The sequence below is a fragment of the Onthophagus taurus genome, chromosome 7, assembly GCF_036711975.1.
Source record: "Onthophagus taurus isolate NC chromosome 7, IU_Otau_3.0, whole genome shotgun sequence".
NCBI classification, from domain to species: domain Eukaryota; kingdom Metazoa; phylum Arthropoda; class Insecta; order Coleoptera; family Scarabaeidae; genus Onthophagus; species Onthophagus taurus.
Window position 1 is genome coordinate 4,862,487 of NC_091972.1, and position 23,300 is coordinate 4,885,786.

At 31.7% G+C, this 23,300-nt stretch overlaps 5 protein-coding genes and 1 long non-coding RNA gene across 11 annotated transcripts in view; 2 read left to right on the forward strand and 4 right to left on the reverse strand.

Annotated features, from left to right (window-relative positions):
• Nucleotides 1-4,615, reverse strand: part of LOC139430568 (uncharacterized) — a 30,176-nt gene extending 25,561 nt beyond the window's left edge. Inside the window, exon 1 of one of the 2 annotated variants that reach the window (XR_011640969.1) lies at nt 4,509-4,615. This is a non-coding gene — a long non-coding RNA (uncharacterized lncRNA). Of the gene's footprint in view, nt 1-4,133; nt 4,233-4,508 lie in introns of those variants that run through there. The other variant, XR_011640970.1, reaches the window with a different exon arrangement.
• On the forward strand, nt 3,287-4,385 carry LOC111428698 (myosin heavy chain, muscle-like). Its single transcript, XM_023064348.2, has 2 exons — nt 3,287-3,435; nt 3,491-4,385. Exons 1-2 carry the CDS (start codon nt 3,334-3,336, stop codon nt 3,848-3,850), a joined length of 462 nt encoding a protein of 153 aa, XP_022920116.2. The 5' UTR covers nt 3,287-3,333; the 3' UTR covers nt 3,851-4,385.
• Nucleotides 4,616-12,959: 8,344 nt separating the features above from the next.
• Nucleotides 12,960-14,229, forward strand: LOC111428683 (protein C1orf43 homolog). Of its 5 annotated transcripts, XM_023064328.2 has the most exons (6): nt 12,974-13,001; nt 13,060-13,232; nt 13,289-13,451; nt 13,509-13,728; nt 13,785-14,004; nt 14,075-14,229. In XM_023064328.2, exons 2-6 carry the CDS (start codon nt 13,074-13,076, stop codon nt 14,084-14,086), a joined length of 774 nt encoding a protein of 257 aa, XP_022920096.2. In that variant the 5' UTR covers nt 12,974-13,001; nt 13,060-13,073; the 3' UTR covers nt 14,087-14,229. The 5 variants fall into 5 exon arrangements, with proteins under 5 accessions (XP_022920097.2, XP_022920099.2, XP_022920101.2 ...); XM_023064329.2 differs by having other exon boundaries at nt 12,960-13,232; nt 13,785-14,018; nt 14,070-14,229; XM_023064331.2 differs by having other exon boundaries at nt 12,960-13,232; nt 13,785-14,018.
• On the reverse strand, nt 14,213-15,511 carry LOC111428681 (complex I intermediate-associated protein 30). The gene is made up of 3 exons (XM_023064326.2): nt 14,799-15,511; nt 14,554-14,739; nt 14,213-14,500 (listed from the first exon to the last, which is right to left on the reverse strand). The coding sequence occupies exons 1-3, from the start codon at nt 15,267-15,269 to the stop codon at nt 14,276-14,278; spliced, it is 882 nt and encodes a 293-aa protein (XP_022920094.2). The 5' UTR covers nt 15,270-15,511; the 3' UTR covers nt 14,213-14,275.
• A 90-nt stretch (nt 15,512-15,601) lies between these two features.
• Nucleotides 15,602-16,258, reverse strand: LOC111428679 (general transcription factor IIA subunit 2). Its single transcript, XM_023064324.2, has 3 exons — nt 16,100-16,258; nt 15,812-16,046; nt 15,602-15,750 (listed from the first exon to the last, which is right to left on the reverse strand). Exons 1-3 carry the CDS (start codon nt 16,169-16,171, stop codon nt 15,719-15,721), a joined length of 339 nt encoding a protein of 112 aa, XP_022920092.1. The 5' UTR covers nt 16,172-16,258; the 3' UTR covers nt 15,602-15,718.
• A 297-nt stretch (nt 16,259-16,555) lies between these two features.
• On the reverse strand, nt 16,556-23,140 carry LOC111428669 (catalytic subunit 3B of the oligosaccharyltransferase complex). Its single transcript, XM_023064309.2, has 9 exons — nt 22,853-23,140; nt 22,562-22,780; nt 21,202-21,445; nt 18,499-18,697; nt 18,094-18,444; nt 17,844-18,043; nt 17,012-17,787; nt 16,867-16,951; nt 16,556-16,814 (listed from the first exon to the last, which is right to left on the reverse strand). Exons 1-9 carry the CDS (start codon nt 23,017-23,019, stop codon nt 16,737-16,739), a joined length of 2,319 nt encoding a protein of 772 aa, XP_022920077.1. The 5' UTR covers nt 23,020-23,140; the 3' UTR covers nt 16,556-16,736.
• Nucleotides 23,141-23,300: the final 160 nt, after the last annotated feature.

Genomic DNA, 23,300 nt, shown 5'->3' on the forward strand with positions numbered 1-23,300 from the left:
CATAGACAAAGTGGCTAAAACTACCATTTACAGATTTAAGCAATATGGTCAAAACTGTTCAACATGTCCTACCAATGGGCTGCGGAAAACATTATAAGCACTGATAGTGTGCTATCAATGCCGTCAGATTTAGCGGTATTACTATCAGTGATTAATGCTTGATACCAGATTGTACTGCCTTTGTGATAACAGAGTTTCTCTAATTTGGGTTCTAGGTCACTCTGGCTTTGTTGGCAATGAACTGGCAGATGAGCTAGCTCGAGAAGGCAGAGCTAAAGCGTTTGTGGGAGTTTGTACAGCAACTGGTGTATCACTTGCGTTGGCCAAACATAGGATTGGACTGTGGGCTGTAGAGCAACTTCGCCTACTGTGGACCAGTTCTCCTGGAATGAGATATGCCAAGTTGTTTAATAACATCGCCACTGGGGAATGATAATACAGTAATTTATGTAAATGTAAAGTTAAAGATCTTAAATTCATCATCTTGTGCTTTGTCAGAAGTGAATGATCTGGAAATTAATCGTACTAATACATTTCATATATTTCTGCAAAACAAAATATTGTTACTAAATTAATGTAAGCCATGGGGTTACGGGGTTGTCACGTTTCCCTGAAGAGTATTTTTCAGTTGGAGAAGATTTCCGGGTTACACGACCACGAACCGTGGCAACGTTCCATTCGATTAATGTTTTTGACACTGTTGTCAATAAAATCGTTCGAGCATCACGCTATTGCGGCGACAAGAGCTTGATTATTTATCGAAAGGAAAGGAAATTTTGCCTCAATTTGCATACGCTACCGCCCGCTTAAACTTACTTATGCGCGCGACGTTATCGATGAGGGCAGCACCGTCGACGATAACGGTGGCGGCGTCGGCGGCGTTGACGTGGCACCGCCGTCGCCGTCGTTGTAGCCGCGGTGGCTCACTTGTTTTTCACCCAGTGCCGCTCGCAGCGACCTCGCAGCAGGGGTGTGACGCGAATTAGAATGAACCGAAACGTCTAAATCAACGTGGATGTGGCAAATTAACGACAGATTGTCGGGGAGGGTTCCCCTCCGCCAGCCCGCAGCCATGTCGATTACGTTCGACTTTCCGACGACATGATATTAAGGCCAAACTTGGCCCGTTTTAACATCGCCTTAGGAAAGGGGATTGTTATAATTATTATTCAGCTTGCCTAGAGGTTCGTGGGTGTAATACGGACACCATTTCCGGTCCGTTATTATTTAGTTTACATCACACGTAGAAACTTTAATTGCTTCAAAACTGCATATAAAATGTTCGATAATCGCATTTAAATAAATCACAAAAATGAATCAAGACAGATTAGAATCGTTGGATAAACGATGGAGGGAATGATATTAAAAAGATAGCTTTATATGGGTCAAAATGGAAAGGAAAACGAAACGGCAAACAAAACGTCGTCTTTACTATCGTTTTACATCTCCACTTTCCCAACGGCCATAACTCCGCGGGTCGTTCAGTTCCCGGCCACAATGTCGTTAATATTTAATGGCAAAGCAAAGATAAGGTGCGAACTTAATACGCCACCACCATCTGTAGTATATCGTCCTATCTTTATCTCATCGCCCGATCGAATCGTCGGACGCTTTTCCGCCTTGTTTGTTGTCCTGTCGCATTTGCGAATGACGCTCGAAAGATTTTCAATACATTAAAATCTACTTTTCTCGGAATTTCCCCTTTCTCTCCACTACACTTGTAAAAATAAAAGCTGAGTATTTATCAGCAGAGTGTGTCGATGCGGCACTTGTGTATGATACCGTATAGTAAACGAGTCTGGCGCCAACCACCCGTTGTGGCCGACAAGTGACAGTCTAATTGTGGGGTTTCAATTACTGCTCGTAATAATTGGGCGTCAAACTGTGCACAAAATTAAATTAAATGTGACAGGGGAGTTTCTACTTAAAAGACTCCTCAATATCTAATTTAATATATTGAACTTAAAGGTTTTCTTATAGTCATTAATCACACAGCTGGGGTCTACTTACACAGTTTTATTTGTTTTAATAGGAAAATAATTAACACTCAATTGATACATAATATCCTAAATTCAAATGCAGCTACTAAAATTCATAAAAAATTTCTTAAAATTTTTCCTAGTAAGCAAGTTGACCATAGAAAGATTAATGTCTATATTTTGCCATAAATCCTCTTCAAATTGATCCATAGAAAGTCTTGCAAATATGGGCATTATCGACATTGAGGAAATTTTTTTATAAGTCTGGTCATCATGTGATACCAGATACTACTAATAAAAGACTAGATGCTGCTGGCAGAGGGTTACACACTGTTGATAGAGAGCAACTAGAAGACTAGGTATTACTGACTGAAGACCAGATAGTGCTCATAAAAGACTAGATACTGCTGGCAGAAGCCTACACATTTCATATAGAGAGCAGGATACTGCTAATAAAAGAATAGATACTAGCAGAAGATTACACATTTATTGATAAGCGATTAGATCCTGCCAATATAAGACTAGATGTTGCTGGCAGAAAACCAGATACTGCTAATGAAAGGCCGTGTACCACTATAGAAAATGATTAAATTATTGGCAGGAAACTCAAACACTGCTAGTAGAAGATTAGACATTATTTACAGAAGACTGGATACTGCTAATGGATAACTAATTCCCATTAATTATGGTAAAGCCTCAACCCAATCCAACCTCAGAATCAACTTCTTACTTTTTTTTCTTACCGGATGAAACCGAAGCGTCATGGTTGAGGTTGAGCCTCATCCGCAAGCGACCTCGACTTCAATTTCTAGTCATCGTTCGAACAAAACGCATCAAAGTTATGGTAAAGCCTTAACCCAATCCAACCTCAGAATCAACTTCTTCCTTTCCTTTCCTTAATGGATGAAGACAAAGTGTCACCATTGAGGTAGAGCCTCGGCCGCAAGCGACCTCGGCTTAATTTTCGGGTCATCGTTCAAACACAAAGCATCGTGATTATAAAATCAAGGTATGATAATTAATTACCTGCAATATTTTGGTATTGAAACTTTTTTAAATTTCTCACTCCAGAGTTTAGAGATTTTTCACCTGGTTTGTAACAAAATCGGTAATTTTAACTTTTGCGGGGCCGTTATCGGTGATTTTTCTTATTACGCAACAACTTATTACTTAAAATTCTTTAAATATACAAAAAAATTTGTTATCGTTTTTGAAGGAAAAACTTAATTGTTGAAAAGAATTTATTTTTCCATTTTTTGTTAGTTATTTTTCACTTAAATGGTTGGAACAATTCCAAGTATAAATTAGAAAGCTAATGTTTGTAATTTAAACTTAAAAAAAAACTTGCACAACGATGTTAAACTTTGTGCTATCTTTGTTAATCATTACAAGCTTCGTTGACTCAAATCCAATGAGTCCCCAAGATCTTTTAGAAAAAATTAAACCTAATTTCGAGGTAAATTCTTAATTATTTTTAGAATAAACAATTATTGCGAATCTAAGAATTTTAGATGGCGGAAAATGCAACTCAAAATCAACCTGAATTGAGTGACGCCCACGAAAAAATTAACGACCTTTCCATAGCCATCGCTTCAATGTCCGCCGCTGAGAAGAAATTGAAAACTGAACTTCAAACCCTCCACAGCAACTTAGATGAGCTCTTAAACGAAGCTAAGAACTCCGAAGAAAAAGCTAAAAAGGCCATGGTTGATTCCTCAAGATTAGCCGATGAACTCCGCGCGGAACAAGATCACGCCCAAACCCAAGAAAAACTCCAAAAAGCCCTCGCAAACCAAATTAAAAATCTCCAACTTCGTGTGGAAGAAGTCGAGGCTAAATTGGAGCAAAGGAGACTCGCAAAATGTAACTAATTAATAATCGAAATGATCATAATCATTTCGATTCAGATTTAGAAGACAATCTTTTATTTAAAAATCGAACGTTATGTTAGACGATTTCAATAATTAAATAAAAAAGATTATGGAAGGATTTGAAAACGATTTTACAATAACATAACCTCACATGTCAAAGTACAATTTTTTTAGTAATTTTAATTTATTTAAGGTTGGCGGATTTGAAAAATGACAATCTTGTAAAATCTATTAATTTAAAATTTTAAAAAAACTTAAATTTTTAACAAAAATCTTCACTTACCATTCACGAAACGTACAAATATCGCTTTCTTGCGGTTTATTACCCGATATTAGCAACAAGAGTTATTTATTTTAAGAAAAAATCTCACTTTAATTTAAACGCGACAAAAACGAACCCAATTACAACAATAACATAACCTCAAATGTCATTTTTTCATATTCTAATTTACTTAAGGTTGGCAGTCAATCGGTGTTAAGTTGAGATATGTCTAGGAAATTTTATTTTAATAAAATTTTTTTAAAATAAATGTGATTTATGATATTGTTTAAACCATTAAAATCAAATCTCATTTAGTAAGTAATGAGAATAGAATCATTAAAAGTATAAATTTAAAATTTTAAAAAATTTTGATTTTTAACAAAAATCTTCACTTACCTTTCACGAAATGCACAAATATCACTTTCTTGTAGTTTATAACTCGATATTACACAACAAAACTTATTTATTTTAGGAGAAAAACTCACTTTAATTTAAACGCAACCCAAACAATTTCAATCACAACAATAACATAACCTTAAATGTCAAATTGCAATTTTTCTATATTTTAATTTATTTAAGGTTGGCAGTCAATCGGTGTTAAGTTGAGATATGTCGCGGAAATTTTATTTTAATAAAAATTTTTTAAATAAATGTTATTTAGGATATTGTTTAAACCATTAAAATTAAATCCCGTTTAGTAATTGATGAAAATAGAATCATTAAATGTAAAGATAACTATAAATTTAAAAATTTTAATTTTCAACAAAAATCTTCACTTTCCTTTCACGAAATGCACAAATATCACTTTCTTGCGGTTTATAACTCGATATTACACAACAAAACTTATTTATTTTAGGAGAAAAACTCTCTTTAATTTAAACGCAACCCAAACAATTTCAATCACAACAATAACATAACCTTAAATGTCAAATTGCAATTTTTCTATATTTTAATTTATTTAAGGTTGGCAGTCAATCGGTGTTAAGTTGAGATATGTCGCGGAATTTTTATTAAAAAAAAATTTTTTAAATAAATGTTATTTAGGATATTGTTTAAACCATTAAAATCAAATCCCATTTAGCAAGTGATGAGAATAGAATCATTAAAAGTATAAATTTAAAATTTTAAAAAAATTTGATTTTTAACAAAAATCTTCACTTACCTTTCACGAAATGCACAAATATCACTTTCTTGCAGTTTATAACTCGATATTACACAATAAAACTTATTTATTTTAGGAGAAAAACTCTCTTTAATTTAAACGCAACCCAAACAATTTCAATCACAACAATAACATAACCTTAAATGTCAAATTGCAATTTTTCTATATTTTAATTTATTTAAGGTTGGCAGTCAATCGGTGTTAAGTTGAGATATGTCGCGGAAATTTTATTTTAACAAAAATTTTTTAAATAAATGTTATTTAGGATATTGTTTAAACCATTAAAATCAAATCCCATTTAGCAAGTGATGAGAATAGAATCATTAAAAGTATAAATTTAAAATTTTAAAAAAATTTGATTTTTAACAAAAATCTTCACTTACCTTTCACGAAATGCACAAATATCACTTTCTTGCAGTTTATAACTCGATATTACACAATAAAACTTATTTATTTTAGGAGAAAAACTCTCTTTAATTTAAACGCAACCCAAACAATTTCAATCACAACAATAACATAACCTTAAATGTCAAATTGCAATTTTTCTATATTTTAATTTATTTAAGGTTGGCAGTCAATCGGTGTTAAGTTGAGATATGTCGCGGAAATTTTATTTTAACAAAAATTTTTTAAATAAATGTTATTTAGGATATTGTTTAAACCATTAAAATTAAATCCCGTTTAGTAATTGATGAAAATAGAATCATTAAATGTAAAGAAAACTATAAATTTAAAAATTTTAATTTTTAACAAAAATCTTCACTTTCCTTTCACGAAATGCACAAATATCACTTTCTTGCAGTTTATAACTCGATATTACACAACAAAACTTATTTATTTTAGGAGAAAAACTCTCTTTAATTTAAACGCAACCCAAACAATTTCAATCACAACAATAACATAACCATAAACGTCAAAGTGCAATTTTTTTTATATTTTAATTTATTTAAAGTTGGCAGTCAATCGGTGTTAAGTTTGCTTTCTTAAATAAAGGTAACTTATTCATGAACATTTTTGGAATAAATCCTTTTCCCATGGAAAATCTAGAATAGAAGGAACCTATACTCTGTTTTTAAACCAGGAGGAGTAAACGCGAAAGTCAGATTTACACTAGGAAAAATCACCAGAAAATATCACTAGATATTTTGGCGGTAAATTTAAATTAATAATTATTATTATTTATTTATTTACTTATTATTGTATTTATTTTCGTTTGTTATCGTCAACACTAAACATACAAATTAACTTTGAAGTTATGAGTGTATTTATTTCAAAATATAATAAAGAAGGGTTTAAGAACACAAAATTTACAATAATGACACGAAACTGTCGAATTGTCAATAACCTAACCTTCAAATCAAAATTCAAAATTGCCTGTGTGTGAACCTTCCTCGCATTCAACCAATCACGTGCAAGGTCAATCTGGTGACAAATTTAAAATACTCCTCCTGGCTTAAAAACAGAGTATAATTCCCAAAGAAAACTTCAAGGTATAATTAATGTTTGTAAACAAAACTAACCTTACCTAACATTCCTTCACGCTATAATTGACATTACAAAAGAAAACTTCACGCTATAATTGCCATTACTAATTGCCAAAGAAAACTTCATGGTATAATTAATGTTTGTAAACAAAACTAACCTTACCGAACATTCCTTCACGCTATAATTGACATTACAAAAGAAAACTTCACGTTATAATTGCCATTACAAATTGCCAAAGAATACTTCATGGTATAATTAATGTTTGTAAACAAAACTAACCTTACCTCACATTCCTTCACGCTATAATTGACATTACAAAAGAAAACTTCACGCTATAATTGCCATTACTAATTGCCAAAGAAAACTTCATGGTATAATTAAAAGCTTTGTTCGTTGGGACTGCACTACTCTGCACGACATGGCACTCGTATGACGTCATAGTGCAATGAAGTGTAAGTCAGTGCAATGTCATGTCAACTTAGTGCAGGTCAGAAAAGTGTATAAACCGTGGTCGCAACGAACAGATTTTTATAAAAAAAGTGTATAATATTTGAAATGGACGAACAGGAGATTGTCAGCGAAATACTCGTGGAAAATGAAATCATTGCAGAATGGATTTTTAGTAGCGATTCATCAATTATTATTATATTATTATTATAATTTTTTTCAATTATTAGCGAAATATATTTTCTACCCCAAACTACTAACCCTTATTAGTTCTTTCAAACGTACTACTTAAGGTATAAAGAAATCACATGCTAAATTGCACCAAAATCGATAAGCAGTACTTGAAAAAAAAAAATTTGGGGTGGTGAGGGTAGTTAACCCCAGCCACCCCTAAATAAGAAAAAACACATAATTAATATTTTTAAATGTACTATAAGTGTATATAATGAAGCCAAAATCAACAGGGTAGTTTTTAAATTATTCCAAAAAAGTAGGGTTAGTTTTCTACTACCTCTACTGGTATTGAATGTACTGTGTTCTCTAATACAACAAATATTAATTATTATAAGGTTTTATTAGGTTTTACGTGCTTTTAAATATTCCGCCATTTTAGTTACACTGCACTTATTGAACTTAATCGAAAGCAGGTGCAACAAAATCTGCACTAACTTGCACCGGCTGCACTAAATTGCACTGCACCTGGCTCAACGAACAGTATGAATGCAACTGCACTAAACTGCACTATCCCCAACGAACACACAACATCTGCACTAAACTGCATAGTGCAAGTGAGTGCAAGTAGTGCAGTCCCAACGAACAAAGCTAATGTTTGTAAACAAAACTAACCTTACCTCACATTCCTTCACGCTATAATTGACATTACAAAAGAAAACTTCACGCTATAATTGCCATTACTAATTGCCAAAGAATACTTCATGGTATAATTAATGTTTATAAACAAAACTAACCTTACCTAACATTCAGCGTCTGAAGACACAGGGCTAAACCCGAAACTTAAAAATATACAACTTAGCGCTGAATAACAATTAAAACTAGAACTAACACTTGCACTAGAACTATACTCTGTTTTTAAACCAGGAGGAGTAAACGCGAAAGTCAGATTTACACTGGGAAAAATCACCAGAAAATATCACTAGATATCTTGGCGGTAAATTTAAATTAATAATTATTATTTATTTATTTACTTATTATTGTATAGTAGACACCACGAGAGCTGGCAGTAAATCATCGTTTTCCGTTCTTACAAATGAAATACGTAGTAAATTAAAATTCACAAACCGTGAAACCGTGAACATTATGTGTTAGAAAGAGATAGCATTAGTTTAATATGTCTGCTGTACAATTCAAATAGCCACGTCGAAAAAGTACGTCTGTTCTTTTAAGGGATGTCACTCTATAATTATAACCTGAAATTGAAACGTCTTCTGAGCGTTGTCATGAATTTGTTGACATTTTTAAAAGCCGAAAATATGTTTTCTTTGAAAGGAAAATCATTAAATAAAAAATCTATGATGATGTTTATGAATGTTTTAAATTATTTTCGGCATACATACGCGAATGAAGGAGACACTAGAAACTTAGAGAAAAGTGCTACTGCTTGCGGAATTTCCGTAAGAACCACTTATCGAATCAAAAATCGAGTTGAAACCGCATCATTAGAAGGAACCTCTGCATCCTCACCCCAAAAAACACGTAATAGGCAAAAAGTAAGGTCGACTGATATTGATGACTTTGTGAAAGACCCCATACGTCGTAAAATTTATACAAACCACAATACACTACTTCCTGTTACTGTAAAATGTCTCAAAGAGGAGCTTCGTGAAAACAATGTCTTCAGTTTTTCAGCTACTAGCCTAAGACGGTGCTTGAAGTCTATAGGATTTACATATACCATTGACAATAATAGAAGAGGTTTGATGGAGCAACCGCATATTATGTCTTCTCGTGCAAAATTTTTGAGACTATATGGAAAATAAGACTGAGGAATAAGACTTCTTGCTGAAGGTTCAGCAAGAAGAAGTTGGCATGATGACAATAAAGAATCTATTAGAAGAAAAAATTGAAGGAAAAAGATATATTGTTCTGCATGCTGGTAACAGCGAAAGATTTATTGAAGGAGCAAATTTATTGTTTGTACCTACTTCAAACAAAAAAAAAAGTTGATTATCATGATAACATGAACGCTAATTTATTTAAAAAATAATTTACAGAACAATTGCTGCCAAACTTAGAAAATCTTAGTATAAGCTTAATCTTAGCTAAAGATGCCCAAGTTACCCAAACGTATGAAATTGATGAATTGGCGAATGAGTGGGGCCATAAAGTGTTTCGATTGCCACCTTATCATTGCCAATTCAATCCTACTGAATTAGTTTGGGCAAAATGTAAACTTTTTTACAACCAGCATAGTAATAGAGATGGATATGGTGATGATAAGGTTTTGGCAATGTGGTCAGAGGCTTTGTCACGCGTAAACGCAGAGGAATGGCGTCATTACATTAATCACGTTGAGAAAGAAATGGAGTCTTTCTGAGTATTACAAATCATCTGGAAAGAGTGCAGGCGCCATTAATTATTAATTTAAATCAGGAGAGCAGTGATGATGAAGAGGCTGATATGGACTAATTATAAATATTAAATAAAAATTATTAAATATTAAATATGAATTAAATATTAAATTAATTTATTAAATATTGAATTAATTTATTAAATATTAAATTAATTTATTAAATATTAATTATTATTAAATAAATTAATAATTACATAAACTTTATTATAAATTAATATAAACGTTTTTTCGCTGGTTAACCTCTCCTATCTTTGACAATGTTTGACATATAACCTCTATTACTAACATAACCTACATTCAAATGTATGTGGTGAAATAATCTAAGTCGTACGTCCATATCTTGATTCATACGATTTTTAAACGTCAAGTCACTGCCAGCTCTCGTGGTTTCTACTATATTTATTTTCGTTTGTTATCGTCAACACTATACATACAAATTAACATTGAAGTTATGAGTGTATTTATTTCAAAATATAACAAAAAAGGGTTTAAGAACACAAAATATACAATAATGACACGAAACTGTCGAATTATCAATTACCTAACCTTTAAATTCAAAATCAAAATTTAAAATTGCCTGTGTGTGAACCTTCCTCGCATTCAACCAATCACGTGCAAGGTCAATCTGGTGACAAAGTTAAAATACTCCTCCTGGTTTAAAAACAGAGTATAGTAAATATGAGAACACTGCCGCGGTATCACTTATTTTTAAAAACTTTATAGAAATTGAATTGTGGGTTTAAAACTATCCCACTTTTCATTAAGTTCACTATGTTGTGACAACTTCTACTGAGAGGAAACTAGAAAATCTTGGTGGAGGACTAGATACTACAACTATAATCTGAGATACTGCTGGCAAAAGACAAGATACCGTTTATAGAAGACTAGATATTGTTGGTAGACCACTACATACTGCACTAAAACAATGGATATTGCGGAGCGCAGACTAGAAATTGCAGCTGGAGACTAGATAGTGTTAATAAAAAACTAGATACAACTGGCAGAAGACGAGATACCTTTCGTAAAATACTGGTAGTAGGATCTAGCTGCTGACAAACTAGCAGATAATAGATTCTACTAATAGAAGACTAAACTGCTGATCTTTATTGACATTAAAGATGGTGAAATATGATGAGATAGTTGAAAAATCTAATCTTGTTCATTTCTAAATATTTTAGGTACTTGTATACTTACTAAGAACCTCTAATTCATGTAAAAAAATCATAATCTATATTTTTTTTGTTTTTATTATCTTCAAACAAAATTTTAGTTACGTGATTGTTGAGTGTGATATGATATAGATCGGTTTTGGGGAAATGGTAACGATAGAATCAATTTTTCTTGTAATGGTAACCCAATCCGACAAATCCTATCAAATCCAATGCATTTGACCCGCCAGTGGTTAAACAATTTGCCCCCGGGACTAGTATCCATAATGGACAACGTGGAAAACCGTGAGAGAATCGAATTGAAGCCCCGGCTATCATCTCTACCCATTAACATTAACGATTCAAATTTGGGATTCATTGTGCCGTACGGTCGTTTCTGTGCTCGCTTAATGCGTCGCATTGACACCCCCAGGGCACCGCGTCCCCCCAAATACGTAAAGGAAATTAAGAAAATGTAAACGCACACTAATTATTTTAGAACTGAATTTAATTTGTGCAAAAGAATCGTGTTTGATTTATTGTAATTATGATATTGTATACGGCGACAGAAAGCGGAAGAAATGTTTTGTAATTATTTTAGGGTGCTACCCTTTTGAAACGCTAAAGAAACATAAATAATACAATTAAAATACAGTTGCGCCCAGTACGAGAACACCCTTGCGATAACATCTATATTGACGTCAGAAGTGGTAGCGATGGTCACCCTCTCTATGGATACCATTTCCCGTCCCCCGAAGAACCCCGCGTCGAGGCGCCGTTCTCGTCATCGTGTAGAGCGGGTTTCAAAACGCGACGGAAAAATCTTTTTCGACACTTTTCTTTCCCCCCGTTTTCGCCTCGTGTACACCGTTTTAAGGATTGACGACGATAGATCGGCGAGATCGAAAAAGTAGGGAAAAGGAGGGTGTTTACAAAACACGAAAAGGTCGATACCAATCGCAAATCAACAGTTACTTGGCAACAACGACGACGAACTTTTTTTTTATAAACCATGTACTCTCATTATAACGCGAGTACATTTGTATTTTTACCGGAAAATTGTAGGCTACGTTCTGAAATCGTTATAGCATCTTTATAAAGTAGGTGAAAGTCAAAAATGTAATGGAATTGGAGAAAAAATAGTATTGGCTCTTCCGAAGCACAAATCGAAAATAAAGACCAGAAGAGATAGGGTATGAAACATCAGAGAAGAATTAAGCAAAAACCCCCTGCTACATGAAATAGAGGGGAAATAACTAAGTTGGTATGGTCATCTGGATCTAATGAAAGAACATAGAATACCTAAGAAAATGTTTAACATGAGGCCAGAAGGAAAGAGAAAGCGTGGTAAACCAAGAGCCCAATGGGAGGGAGAGATTGAGAAGATGGGTGAAAGAAGAGGGAAGAGACTTGTACCGACTATGGCCAAAGATAGGAAGATGTATAAAAGATGGATGCAAAACTCAACACTATAAAGTATAAATGGGAGAAAGAAGAAGTATTTGGAATGGTCAAAGTTTGTTTCAAATAGTTTAATTATCAATGATAAAATTGATAAAGTACAACTACTCAATGTGAATTTAATCGCCCTCTATACAAAGATTTCATAAATAAAAATTCGTATATTACAGAAATCTGTATTAAATTTATAAAAAATTTAAAATCTAAAGAATATTACCCTTATTTATAGATTCTTAATAATCAAGAAAATTTTATCTGATAGCTTTATTTCCACCAAATAAAGTCAATAAACAATGATAAAATCTAGATTTTTGAAAGTATCTACCGGAACTCTGTCACATACGCATGTAAAGCAAACAAAAATAAAAAAATCGATTTCAAGTATAAATATGGAATTTTTTGTAATTAATAACAATATTAAATAGAATAAATCACTTTTAACACACAATCACAGTTATTACTATTTTAATCCAATTAAAATCTAGGGAAATTACACTATATTTATAGGGAATATATTTGTACTAAACGTGGCAATACTGATTATGTGACTTAAACTGTAAATTGACGTTTCTTTTTATTTACGATAATTTGAAGAGGTTATTTAAATGTCAAATTAAACATTTTGCATAAAAATAATAACAATTTTCTTATTAGAATCTTTTTAAATAATGACTGAGGCATTATCGGGCGTAACGGTAGTAATAATAATAGGTTTGGGTGTGTTAACATTCCTTTTGTTATTTATATTCGCAAAAAGGCAAATAATGAGGTTCGCTTTAAGATCTACGAGAGGTCCACATATACCTATAGGGCATGATGCTTCAAAGGTATTCTAATCTAATTAATTTCTATTATTATAACTGAATTATTTAAATTTATTTAGGTGTTAAGAAGAAATATTGAAACTTACATTGATATTATACAAAGAATTTCCTGCGAGCCTTTACTTTTGAGTGTAAATAACTCAAGGTATATTGTATGCCCAACTCAACAAGTATCTAATCATTATTATAGGTTAAAAGCTGTTGATGATATTAAATTATTAGGTATGTTGAATTTATGAATTTAATTAATTAACTAATAGTTTTGTGTGTATTTTTAAGAAAAAGAAATTACAAAACAAGATAAAGATTTAGTTCGACAACCAAATGAAAACTTAAGGGCTTATTTATTATCAACATTAGCAGCTCCTTTAAATGGTTCAGGACAAAGACTTATTCATCAATTTTGCGATTTGTACGAACATGCAAGGCATGACCCTAATAATTTCATGGAAGATGAATATCAAACTTATAGCAGATTACTTTTAAAGTTAATAGATGCGTAAGAATAGTGTATTAATCAAAAACTCATTTTAAAAATCTTTTTTTTTATTTTAGAGCAAAAATGTTGAAATCTTTCAATAGTAGACGGTCATCACCAAATCGAACACCCCAAAGATTTAAAGAAAAAAATCGTAACATGCTTGATCCATCAAAATTAACTCCTTTCCGTGGATTTTTTAGTGTACCAGAAAATAATGAAACAAACAGTGATTATACAGAAACTAGAACAGTTTCGATGGGTGTTACTACTACAAGTGGAGAGAACGAATCTACTGTATGACATTAGAAGCATGTATTGTTTTATAGTTTTATTGTGTAATTCATTTAAATTTTTTTTAGTAAAGAATACAACTTAAAATTGCCCTAAAATTATTTCAACAAAATATGAAGCAAATACAAGAGGAGTATTTATTAGATAAATAATAATTTAAAATAGGATCTAATTGCTGTATTTTTAGTATTTATTAAGTTATGAAATAAAATGCATTAATAAAACTTATTTATTGGATTAATAAATATACAATTCCCTAATAAAGAAAACTGGATTAAACTCCAACAATATATTTATCAGCTTGATACAATTCATAAGCAAATTCTTCTCTATGATCAGGATCAAATTCAACTCCAATGTATTGTACCTCTAAACTGAATGGACCATTGACTTTATCACCTAAACTAATACTAAAATTAGTCACTTTGTCAGTTGCTAAAGGAAATTGTCGATCTTGAATACGCCCTTTTGATGATAAAAAGAACTTTGAAAATGGCAACTAAAAATAAATAACAATTAACATAAACATATATTATTTATAATCTGTATTACCCTTGTAACTTGCCAATAAGGTCCCCCCCTCGTATACAAAACATAACTATAAACATCATTCCACATAAGATCATAATAACCTCTTGTATGTATATTTATAATGTAAGATCGCCCGTCTCCCCTAACTTTCATAACTAACATATTATAAGCGGTCCAATCCAAAAATGCTTCTCTTTTAAAAGATTTCTAAATGATCAATCATAATTAATATGATTATATAACCAAAAAAATCTGTAAGTACTTACTCTATGTCGGACTGTTTTAATATTGCAATAACCAGCTCTTTTAATGCGCCCATCCTTAGGCACTCTAGTATCCAAAACACCACTAAAAAGAGCATTTTTATTTTGATCTAAAGTTAAACTACATTTACTATATCCCTCGTTATTATCGCTATCGCTGGTAACGACCCATTGCTTTAAAGACTCTTCATCGGGAAAATCCCAAACAACGTCGGTTTCACCAGATCTAAACACTATAAGAGGATCATAATCAAAGCGATCTTTCACTTCTTCAGTCCACAATTTAATTTCCGATTTAAGTTCTTTAAAACCTTCCCTTATAAACTGCGTGGTTGAAGGTTTTTTTCTATTATCTTTATAACCACCTTTGTCGTCCGATTCATGGAATAAACCCATCAAACGCTGAGTAGTGGGGAAATAATTAAATTGGGACGAATTCTTTAAAAGTTTAAACGTTAATTGTCGAGGAAACATTTTGACTTATTTGAGGTTATATTGATGTAATTTTGAGGTTATATAATTTTTATTTTATTCAATCATTTATTATTCTAAAATAAATATTACCATTTAAATAACTTAATTTATTATTAACTAGGCATTATTAAAATCTTCAAAATGTTATTTTATTATTATTGAACGAAAGAATTAATTTTTTGGCTTATTTGAGGTTATGTTGATGTAATTTTGAGGGTATATAAAGAACCTTGAATCTTTTTGATTATTTTGATCAATTTAATAACTTTTTCCTTTGATGATAATGTTAGTTTATTGATTTAAAATTAGGGTTTATTTTAAATGTACAGAAATCATTTGCGTTCTTTATTATTAATCTAACTAATTAACACCTTATAAACAAAACTTATTGACAATCTTTGAAAAAAATATTAAAAATAATCCTCACAACATTCAAACACACATAAAGCTTATTTTTTCGAACCACCTTCTTCCGGTACATCTAAAGCAAGAAAAGAAATGATAAATTAATAGGATTTTATTGTGGTTAGAAATTAACTTACTTTTCCCATCACACGCTACAATTTTTACTTTGTCAATCCGCGTAATTTCTTGTACCTCTCGAAACTCAACATCATTCAACATGAACGTCCAAACGTTATCGCAAAATCTATATGTGTTGAGTTTATTCGCTTTAAAGGTTAATCGAGATTTAATTTTAGTTGCCAAAGTCTGATTTATGGATTTATCGAATTGTAACAGAACTTTACATGCCAATTGAGGTGTAATTTGTCCATACTAAAAATTTGTCTCATAAAAATGTATAACCAAAAAAAAATTTCTTTTTTTACCTGAATCAATTCATCTAAACTTTCTTGCAACGTATGACCAAGAGTTGTATTTCTATACAATTGGTAAGTCATTTTTGTTGAGTTTAAGAAGCAAATTTCGTCTTAATATCGATTTGGTTTTTGATAAAGTAGGGAGTTCTCAAAGTAAACGAAAAAGTGAAATGGAATGATTAAGAATCGCTTTAGTTGGAAAGAGAGGGGATGCGATTTCGTTAAAACTAACCTCAAATATTGAATTGTTATTGTTGCGCCATCTACAAGTTAATAATTGATTTATATAATTAAGGTAATAAAAGATTGTTATTATCATAATTTATAAATATAGGGTGAAATTATAAATAAAAATTAAGAGATATTGTCTTATTAGAGGCAAATTAACTAATTTTATTAAATAAAGCAATATCAGGGATATTGGAGATATATTTACAAGTAAAGCAATAAAATACTAAAAAAAAGTAACTTGCAAAAGTGTTATATTTATTATTACTTTCGTACAAATTATCACATAATCTGTAATTTAAATTACAACAAGGTGTGTCAACAAAAAAAAATAAATCCACTTCCAAGTTAAAAAAATGAACATTGGAACAAAGATAAAACATAAACTTGTTTTAAGTGCCTATTATTCTGGATTCGACTAGGACTGTTTCACCGTTCGCTTCCCTTTCACAATAACCGGCTTATCTTTTATAGATCCCTTTTTTCGCTTCGAATTCTAAAAATGAAACCAAATTAAAAGTAATAAAATAAATTTATTCAAAATTAACCTTCTTAGATGATGCACTTGAAGTTTTTACTAGCCGACTAGCTACCGGTATTCTAGGTCTGTTAAATTCATCAGGTTTTTTAACTCTACAAAAAAATAAAATTTCATTAAAGTGTAAATTAAAAAAATTTTTGGTTTAAAGTTACCTGTATATCCTCACTAACCAATGTTCAGTTGTATAAGCCTCTTCTAAATAAGTTAACGAAAAATCTTTATTACCTATAACGGTATTTCGAGTTCTATCATAGCCAGCAGCGCTACGATAATCCAATTTGAATTCGCCAAATCGATAGTAACTCAATTTGTACATCAAACAGTTGAGCAAAGTCGGCGATCCATGAACATCAACTCTAAATTCCCCATTTTCCGTAAAATAATCACTTTCCCTAATCTCTTTGGGATGCTCTCCTTCCGCAATCCTCACCATCCACAAAAACTTGTTAATATCATCACCAGAATATCCAATAACCCCTCCAAATATCACCAAAACATAATCAACATCAAGAGATGTCATTATATCGTAAGCGGCACTTTCATTTGAAGACATCGCCTTTCCAACTAACGCTATATGACTATTATTCCACGTGTTATTATCAACCAGAGTCGTCCGATTAGCCATTCCAGCTATTTGATAACCATAATCCCACCAACTCATTATGCGAGCATCATCGCCGGTATTTTGAGATAACCAAAAGTAAGCTTCCCTGAAATCATCGAGAATTTGTCTCGACCCATCGCCACCATAAGATGCCAAAACGACACTTGGACTTGAATATGCATTACTGGTAACCCAGGTACAATGTACAGCAAAGAGCATTAAAAGCAACATGATTATAACCAAAATTATGCTGCGTAAATTTGGTCCAATTGCATCTGATTCGCGTTGTTGTTGCTCGTGTTTCATTTTTGGTACACGACCCGCCTATAAAAATTTAAAAAATAACTAAAGAAAATGTTTCTAAATTATTAACTGGTTACTTTATCATAGAGTTTACTTCCAGAGCTGCTTTCTTCGACTTCTTGGCCGTCGGTTTCCGAGATAACCTCTTCTTTAAAGAACAAATCCAATAACCCAGAAAATGCAATTCCACTTAACACACAAACCACGGGTGTTAAAGTCAACATCAATCTCACCATAACCCCAGCGAAATAAACAGCGCTCAAAGCGTACAAAACAACTAAAATTAAATTGATTAGATGTAGACTTAAAAAAATTATAATCATTTACCGAATACTCTTTCGTCGTTTATGTTTTTAATGCAGTACCAAAGACCGGCTGGAAAAGTAGTTACCAAAATGTGTAAATCAAAGAAAAATGAGAACCATGTTGTGGGTTGATGTTCCGAAACGGAAGCTATAATGGGAATGTGAATTTTAGCGTAACCCGTATCCCATAAGGAATAGAAACGACCACTCCAAGGAGCAATGTAACCCGCGTAAGTAAGAACAACAACCGATAAAAACACAACCCCCGCAGCACTTAGTACACCAAAAATAAAGATGGATTTAAATTCGGATTTTGAAAGAACGCTTTGAAGATATTTCAAGACAGCAACTGCTACTGATAAAGCAAAAACACCTAAAAAAAGAAATTAATTAATTTAGTTTTTAAACGAGGTTTTTTTTAAGTTACCAGAAGCTGCCATATGTTCACTTGTTCGAATTGGTTGGAATCCGACGAAAGGAATTTGCATAGATAGTAATAATCCAAGAATATAGAAGGTGGTGTAACTTGTAAACACTTTATTGGAGAATCTTCCCATTAAAATTAAAACGAAAACGTGAAGTGGGATTAAATTTATGATGAAAACATATCCACCCCATGCTGACACCTAAAAATTATGATATAAATAATAATAATGGTGTACTTGGAAACTTGGAAATCTTGGAAAATTGTAGAGACTTGCAGTAAAAAATTTAATAACTAAAGTGGCTAAGAGAAAATTCTCGAAATTAGTTTCAGGTTTCTAAGATGCCGCTAGGGGGCGCAAGCGCCATCTTGAATTAGAAAATGCAACTTTTCTCGAAATTCCGCTATATTAACATAAAAAGGGTATGCCTTTTAAAGCTTATATCCCACCTTATTTGAAGTGATTGTAAGTTACTGCATCGGCACAAGAGGGCATTTTTCGATATTACAATACAGTACGTTTTTTTCTATAATACCTGTCAAATTGTTGTAAAGTTGGCAACATTAACAGGGAGTTTTGTTTTATCACGTTTTGAAATAAATATGTCACATTGACGTTTATTTGAGCTTTCCTTATTCAAAAAGTCAAAAGAAGGAATAAGAATGGTTCTGAATTACGCAAACGGGTAAAAGACGATGATTATGACGATGTTTGGTTAACATTAAAATAAAAAGTGAAGGAGACAGGTTTACTGTACTACATGCAGGTTACAGAGGTGGCTCTTTAGAACATTTCTTGTTACTTTTACAAGACGATGAGTTTCCAAATCTTTTAAACTTGGTCAACAAAAATCTAATTGCAGCAGTGCAAAATTTATCTGGCAAACATGTAGTGATAATGGATAATGTGCCCTATCATTCCTCAAAGAAAAACACCCACGCGAACATCAAAGAAAATTGTTTTAATGCAATTTTTTATCCAAATAATCTAAATCATGCCATTTTTGCAGCAAAATACAAAAAGATATGTCGTCGATGATCTTCTTCTGCAGAATAATCTTGAAGTGTTGTGACTTGCTCTTTATCATTGTAAGCATAATGCAATTGAACTAGTTTTGGGCCTATTGCAAGACCTATTATAATAAACATATCAACGATGTCCTTCAAAGAGAAAAATCGTGACAGTAAGGTGTGGGATACTGCTTTGTTAAATTGTATAGCAGAATTATTGAACAACTGTATAAATCACGTTAAAAAGTTAATTGAAAAAGAGTGGCATATTCATATGGGTAATACTTCCTTTAAAGATCTTCCTCCATTCATCATAAACTTGAATATGATGCATAAAAAATGTTTTGGGGTGTTTATTTGCGATTTGTTTACCTACAAAAAGGTGTTTTGTTCTATACAATTACTTTGTAGCACGTTTTTACAATAAATATGTACTTCGTTAAAATCGTATTTATCTAACAATGTATTAGTATTTTAACCTCAACTATTTAGTTACTGAAAATGTTACTAAAAATCAGGAGAACAACATACATTTTATAAGGGTCCTAGGTAATACCAACAGAAACCCTAAAAATTTACCTTGCCAAGTATTATACATAGAAAAAAAAGAACTATAGATATTGTGAATTTTATTAGAAAAGTTAAATCTTTAGTATTACTTTCTTTTCACAAAAAAACTGTAAAATGAATCCCAAGCAAGCTAGTGAAAACCGTACCTCGATTTCATGTTCCTAACCAAAAATATCATTGAAAGAAGATTATATGAATAAATTCAATAGATTTCACTCAGTTTTTTTTTACATTTTTTAAAGTGCCTTAGTTTAGAAGATACTTCACCTCACTTTTGAGAGGTGTTTGTTTTTTAGTCCATTTAGAAGTGAAAATTTGGCATATTGACAAAAATAAACATAATTTTAATCACATAAGAATTGTAAAACCAACTACTACTAATTGCCCCAAAGAAATTATCTCGGGCTTCTAAAAATTTGTTTAATGCCTCCTTAAATACTCAAATTGGAATCCATCACGTTCTATTAATTGCTGGAGCCTCTCTTGCGTAGAAAAAACTCCACCTTAAATTTCTGCTCTTGGAAGGTTGTGAAAGGTCTTGTCTTTGAAACACCATTAACCACCCCCATAAATAAATATTCAAACAAGTGTGGGGATCTGGGTGGCCATGGAAATAGGCTTTTCTAAGAAAACTCACAATTTCTATTGTAACATCGAAAAATGCGCTCTAGTAGCAACATACCAAATTGCAATCACCACAAATAAGGTAGGATTTGTAGTCCAAGAAAAACTCTTTTCAACGTTACCAGGCTTATTAAATTTCGTTCAGCCATTTTGAAATTATTGACATTTATTCACAAACATTTTCTAACCACCTTTATTTTAAAAGATAGGACAAAAAGTGTTTTAACAAAAAACACTATAACTTTTCTAAACTTTAAATTGCACATACTTTTTTGTTGTGTTAATACGGTGGATTTCCTAGAAAAACCACATTTTTTAATAAAATTCAAGATGGCGGTTGCGCCCCCTAGTGATCATCTTAGAAACTAGAAAATAATTTCCAGGATTTTCTTTTAGCTACTTTAGTCGTTAAATTTTTTAACGCAAATCTCTACCAGTAGTAGCCGAAATACAGTACTTTGCACGTTTATTTAGCCAGCCTGTATAAAAAAAATTTCTTACCATGTAAAAATAGGATAAAGCGGTCATACAAGCCCAAAATATCGAGCCAGTCTTGACGGATTTTACCCATAGAAAATAAGTAAATTGTAAGGCGAAAATAGCGATCCCCTCATTGTCATAACTGCCAGCTACAGATCTACTGATATAACCAGGTACTATGGCAATGAAACAAGCAGCGAATAAACCTGCCCCTTTTGACCATAATTCTTTGGTCAATAAATATGTTGAAATTGCGGTTAGTCCACTGAAAAATTTAAAACAAATTAATATATTAAAGGGAATTAAACTTGAATAGATAAAGAAAAAAATGGATTTAACACATTACATAACAAACGTTTTTTAGGTTTTATAAAAGCTTATATTGTGGTTGTTCTCAAAGTATCTAAAGTTGCATTATTTAGGACTTTGTATAAACTTTCAGCAGTAGCTGATGTTTAACCTAAGGTTATATCAAATTTGAAGTTTCCAATACAAATAGTTTTTTTGGTAAATATGTTTAAAAATCGCCAATTTGAATTTTCTTGAAAGTGAGGTTATAAAAGTTTTTCATCAAATTTATTTAGATTTAATTAATAAAACTTTTCGAGGTTATTAAAGGCTGTTTGTGGTGAAGTTATGCGTAATTTTAAGTTTCCAATGTAACCAGTTCTTTTTATAAAAATGTTTAAAAATCACCAATTTGAAATTAACATTTATTGAAAATAAGGTTAAATAACTTTTTATTCTTTTTTACTATTTCAATTAAACTACCTCAGCTAGTTTTGAAGTCGTCAAACAATGTTTTAGTACATTTTTAATCATTTGAGAATCTATTTCATCAAAAACAACTTTAATTGCGGTTTATAAAACCTCAACCGCCTCTAAATGATTAAGTTAACATTTGTAATTGATAAATCCCATAAATAAATAATAATCTATCAGAAACAAATTGAAACTATGAAATAAAAAATCAGTTAAGATGGTATATTAATGATCAGCATTGAATGTTAGCCTGAAAAAATGCCAATTATCACATCATTTTTGATGCATTAGCTTGTAAATTGGCACATATGGATTTTCACAGCCCTAAATATGACAGTTTTACTTTTTTACATTTCCAAGATGGATTGCTGGATAAAATAATCCATTTAGAATTACAAAAATATGTTGTCTTCATGTTGAAATAGTTACTCCACTTGAAATTAATTCTATTTGTTATTAATTATCACTACTAATATCAAATCAACATAGAATATATACTTAAATTTTAAAATGTGTTCTTTATATCAATCTTATTCTTTATCTAAACGTTTGATAATTTGATAATGTTTTTATACAAATAAACTTATCATTGAACAGAAAGTTCAATAAATTGACTTACCTAAAAATGGGTGCTAGAAAAACACAAATATCCCTAATATGAACATTAATATGTAACAAATGTAAGAAATAATGAATAGTCCCAGAAGTGAGCATCAACCCAGGATAAACGGTTCCACCAACAATCCTTCCCAAAGGGTACCAGGCTCGTTCATCAAACCAGTTAAGAAAATTATAAAATCCATGCTTAACCATGTAAGCGGTGGCCCTGTAGTTAAACCTGACAAATTTCAAATAAAAAAATTAAGTTAACGGACGAAAATAGAGCACGAAACGGATTTTTTCTACTTACCATGGATCAAATTCATGAATAATGCTTTCGAATCTGATAACGGCAAATAACCTGGATGAGAAGCCGGCGAGCCATGCGAGCAATAAAACCACAAATATAATTAGGCTGCTAATACCTGTTTTAGTATTAAATTTCGAGATTGATTTTTTGGTGCCGGTTTGAACCATTTTTGACAGTCAAAAACATGACACGCATGCACACATAGGTTACTCGATATTACGCGGTATCACCACCGTTGGCCCCACTTCGCGCAGAGTTCACCACGTTCACTTAAGCCAAGTGAAGTTTGACACGTCATAAGAAAAATTACACCAACCTTAAAAAAAAATAAAAAATAAAAAAACGATTAATTGTTTCGACGATCCCAGAGATATAAATCAAGTCGAAGTTGTTCCAAAAACAGATTCTATATCCTAAAATTATTTATAAAAAAGGAATTTATGAAAAT

Excerpts from the sequence above, each read along its gene's own strand:
- LOC111428681 (XM_023064326.2), bottom strand. The coding sequence starts at position 15,269 with ATGTTTCCTCGACAATTAACGTTTAAACTTTTAAAGAATTCGTCCCAA. Across the intron at positions 14,740-14,798 it reads TTAAAACAGTCCGACATAGA|AAATCTTTTAAAAGAGAAGC; the intron begins GTAAGTACTTAC and ends TTGATCATTTAG. Across the intron at positions 14,501-14,553 it reads CTTATTGGCAAGTTACAAGG|TTGCCATTTTCAAAGTTCTT; the intron begins GTAATACAGATT and ends ATTTATTTTTAG.
- LOC111428698 (XM_023064348.2), top strand. The coding sequence starts at position 3,334 with ATGTTAAACTTTGTGCTATCTTTGTTAATCATTACAAGCTTCGTTGAC. Across the intron at positions 3,436-3,490 it reads AAATTAAACCTAATTTCGAG|ATGGCGGAAAATGCAACTCA; the intron begins GTAAATTCTTAA and ends TAAGAATTTTAG.
- LOC111428679 (XM_023064324.2), bottom strand. The coding sequence starts at position 16,171 with ATGACTTACCAATTGTATAGAAATACAACTCTTGGTCATACGTTGCAA. Across the intron at positions 16,047-16,099 it reads GTTTAGATGAATTGATTCAG|TATGGACAAATTACACCTCA; the intron begins GTAAAAAAAGAA and ends ACAAATTTTTAG. Across the intron at positions 15,751-15,811 it reads TGTAGCGTGTGATGGGAAAA|ATGTACCGGAAGAAGGTGGT; the intron begins GTAAGTTAATTT and ends TTCTTGCTTTAG.
- LOC111428683 (XM_023064328.2), top strand. The coding sequence starts at position 13,074 with ATGACTGAGGCATTATCGGGCGTAACGGTAGTAATAATAATAGGTTTG. Across the intron at positions 13,452-13,508 it reads TGATGATATTAAATTATTAG|AAAAAGAAATTACAAAACAA; the intron begins GTATGTTGAATT and ends TGTATTTTTAAG. Across the intron at positions 13,729-13,784 it reads CTTTTAAAGTTAATAGATGC|AGCAAAAATGTTGAAATCTT; the intron begins GTAAGAATAGTG and ends TTTTTATTTTAG.
- LOC111428669 (XM_023064309.2), bottom strand. The coding sequence starts at position 23,019 with ATGGTTCAAACCGGCACCAAAAAATCAATCTCGAAATTTAATACTAAA. Across the intron at positions 18,698-21,201 it reads CTTTATCCTATTTTTACATG|GTGTCAGCATGGGGTGGATA; the intron begins GTAAGAAATTTT and ends CATAATTTTTAG. Across the intron at positions 17,788-17,843 it reads GAAGTAAACTCTATGATAAA|GCGGGTCGTGTACCAAAAAT; the intron begins GTAACCAGTTAA and ends AAATTTTTATAG.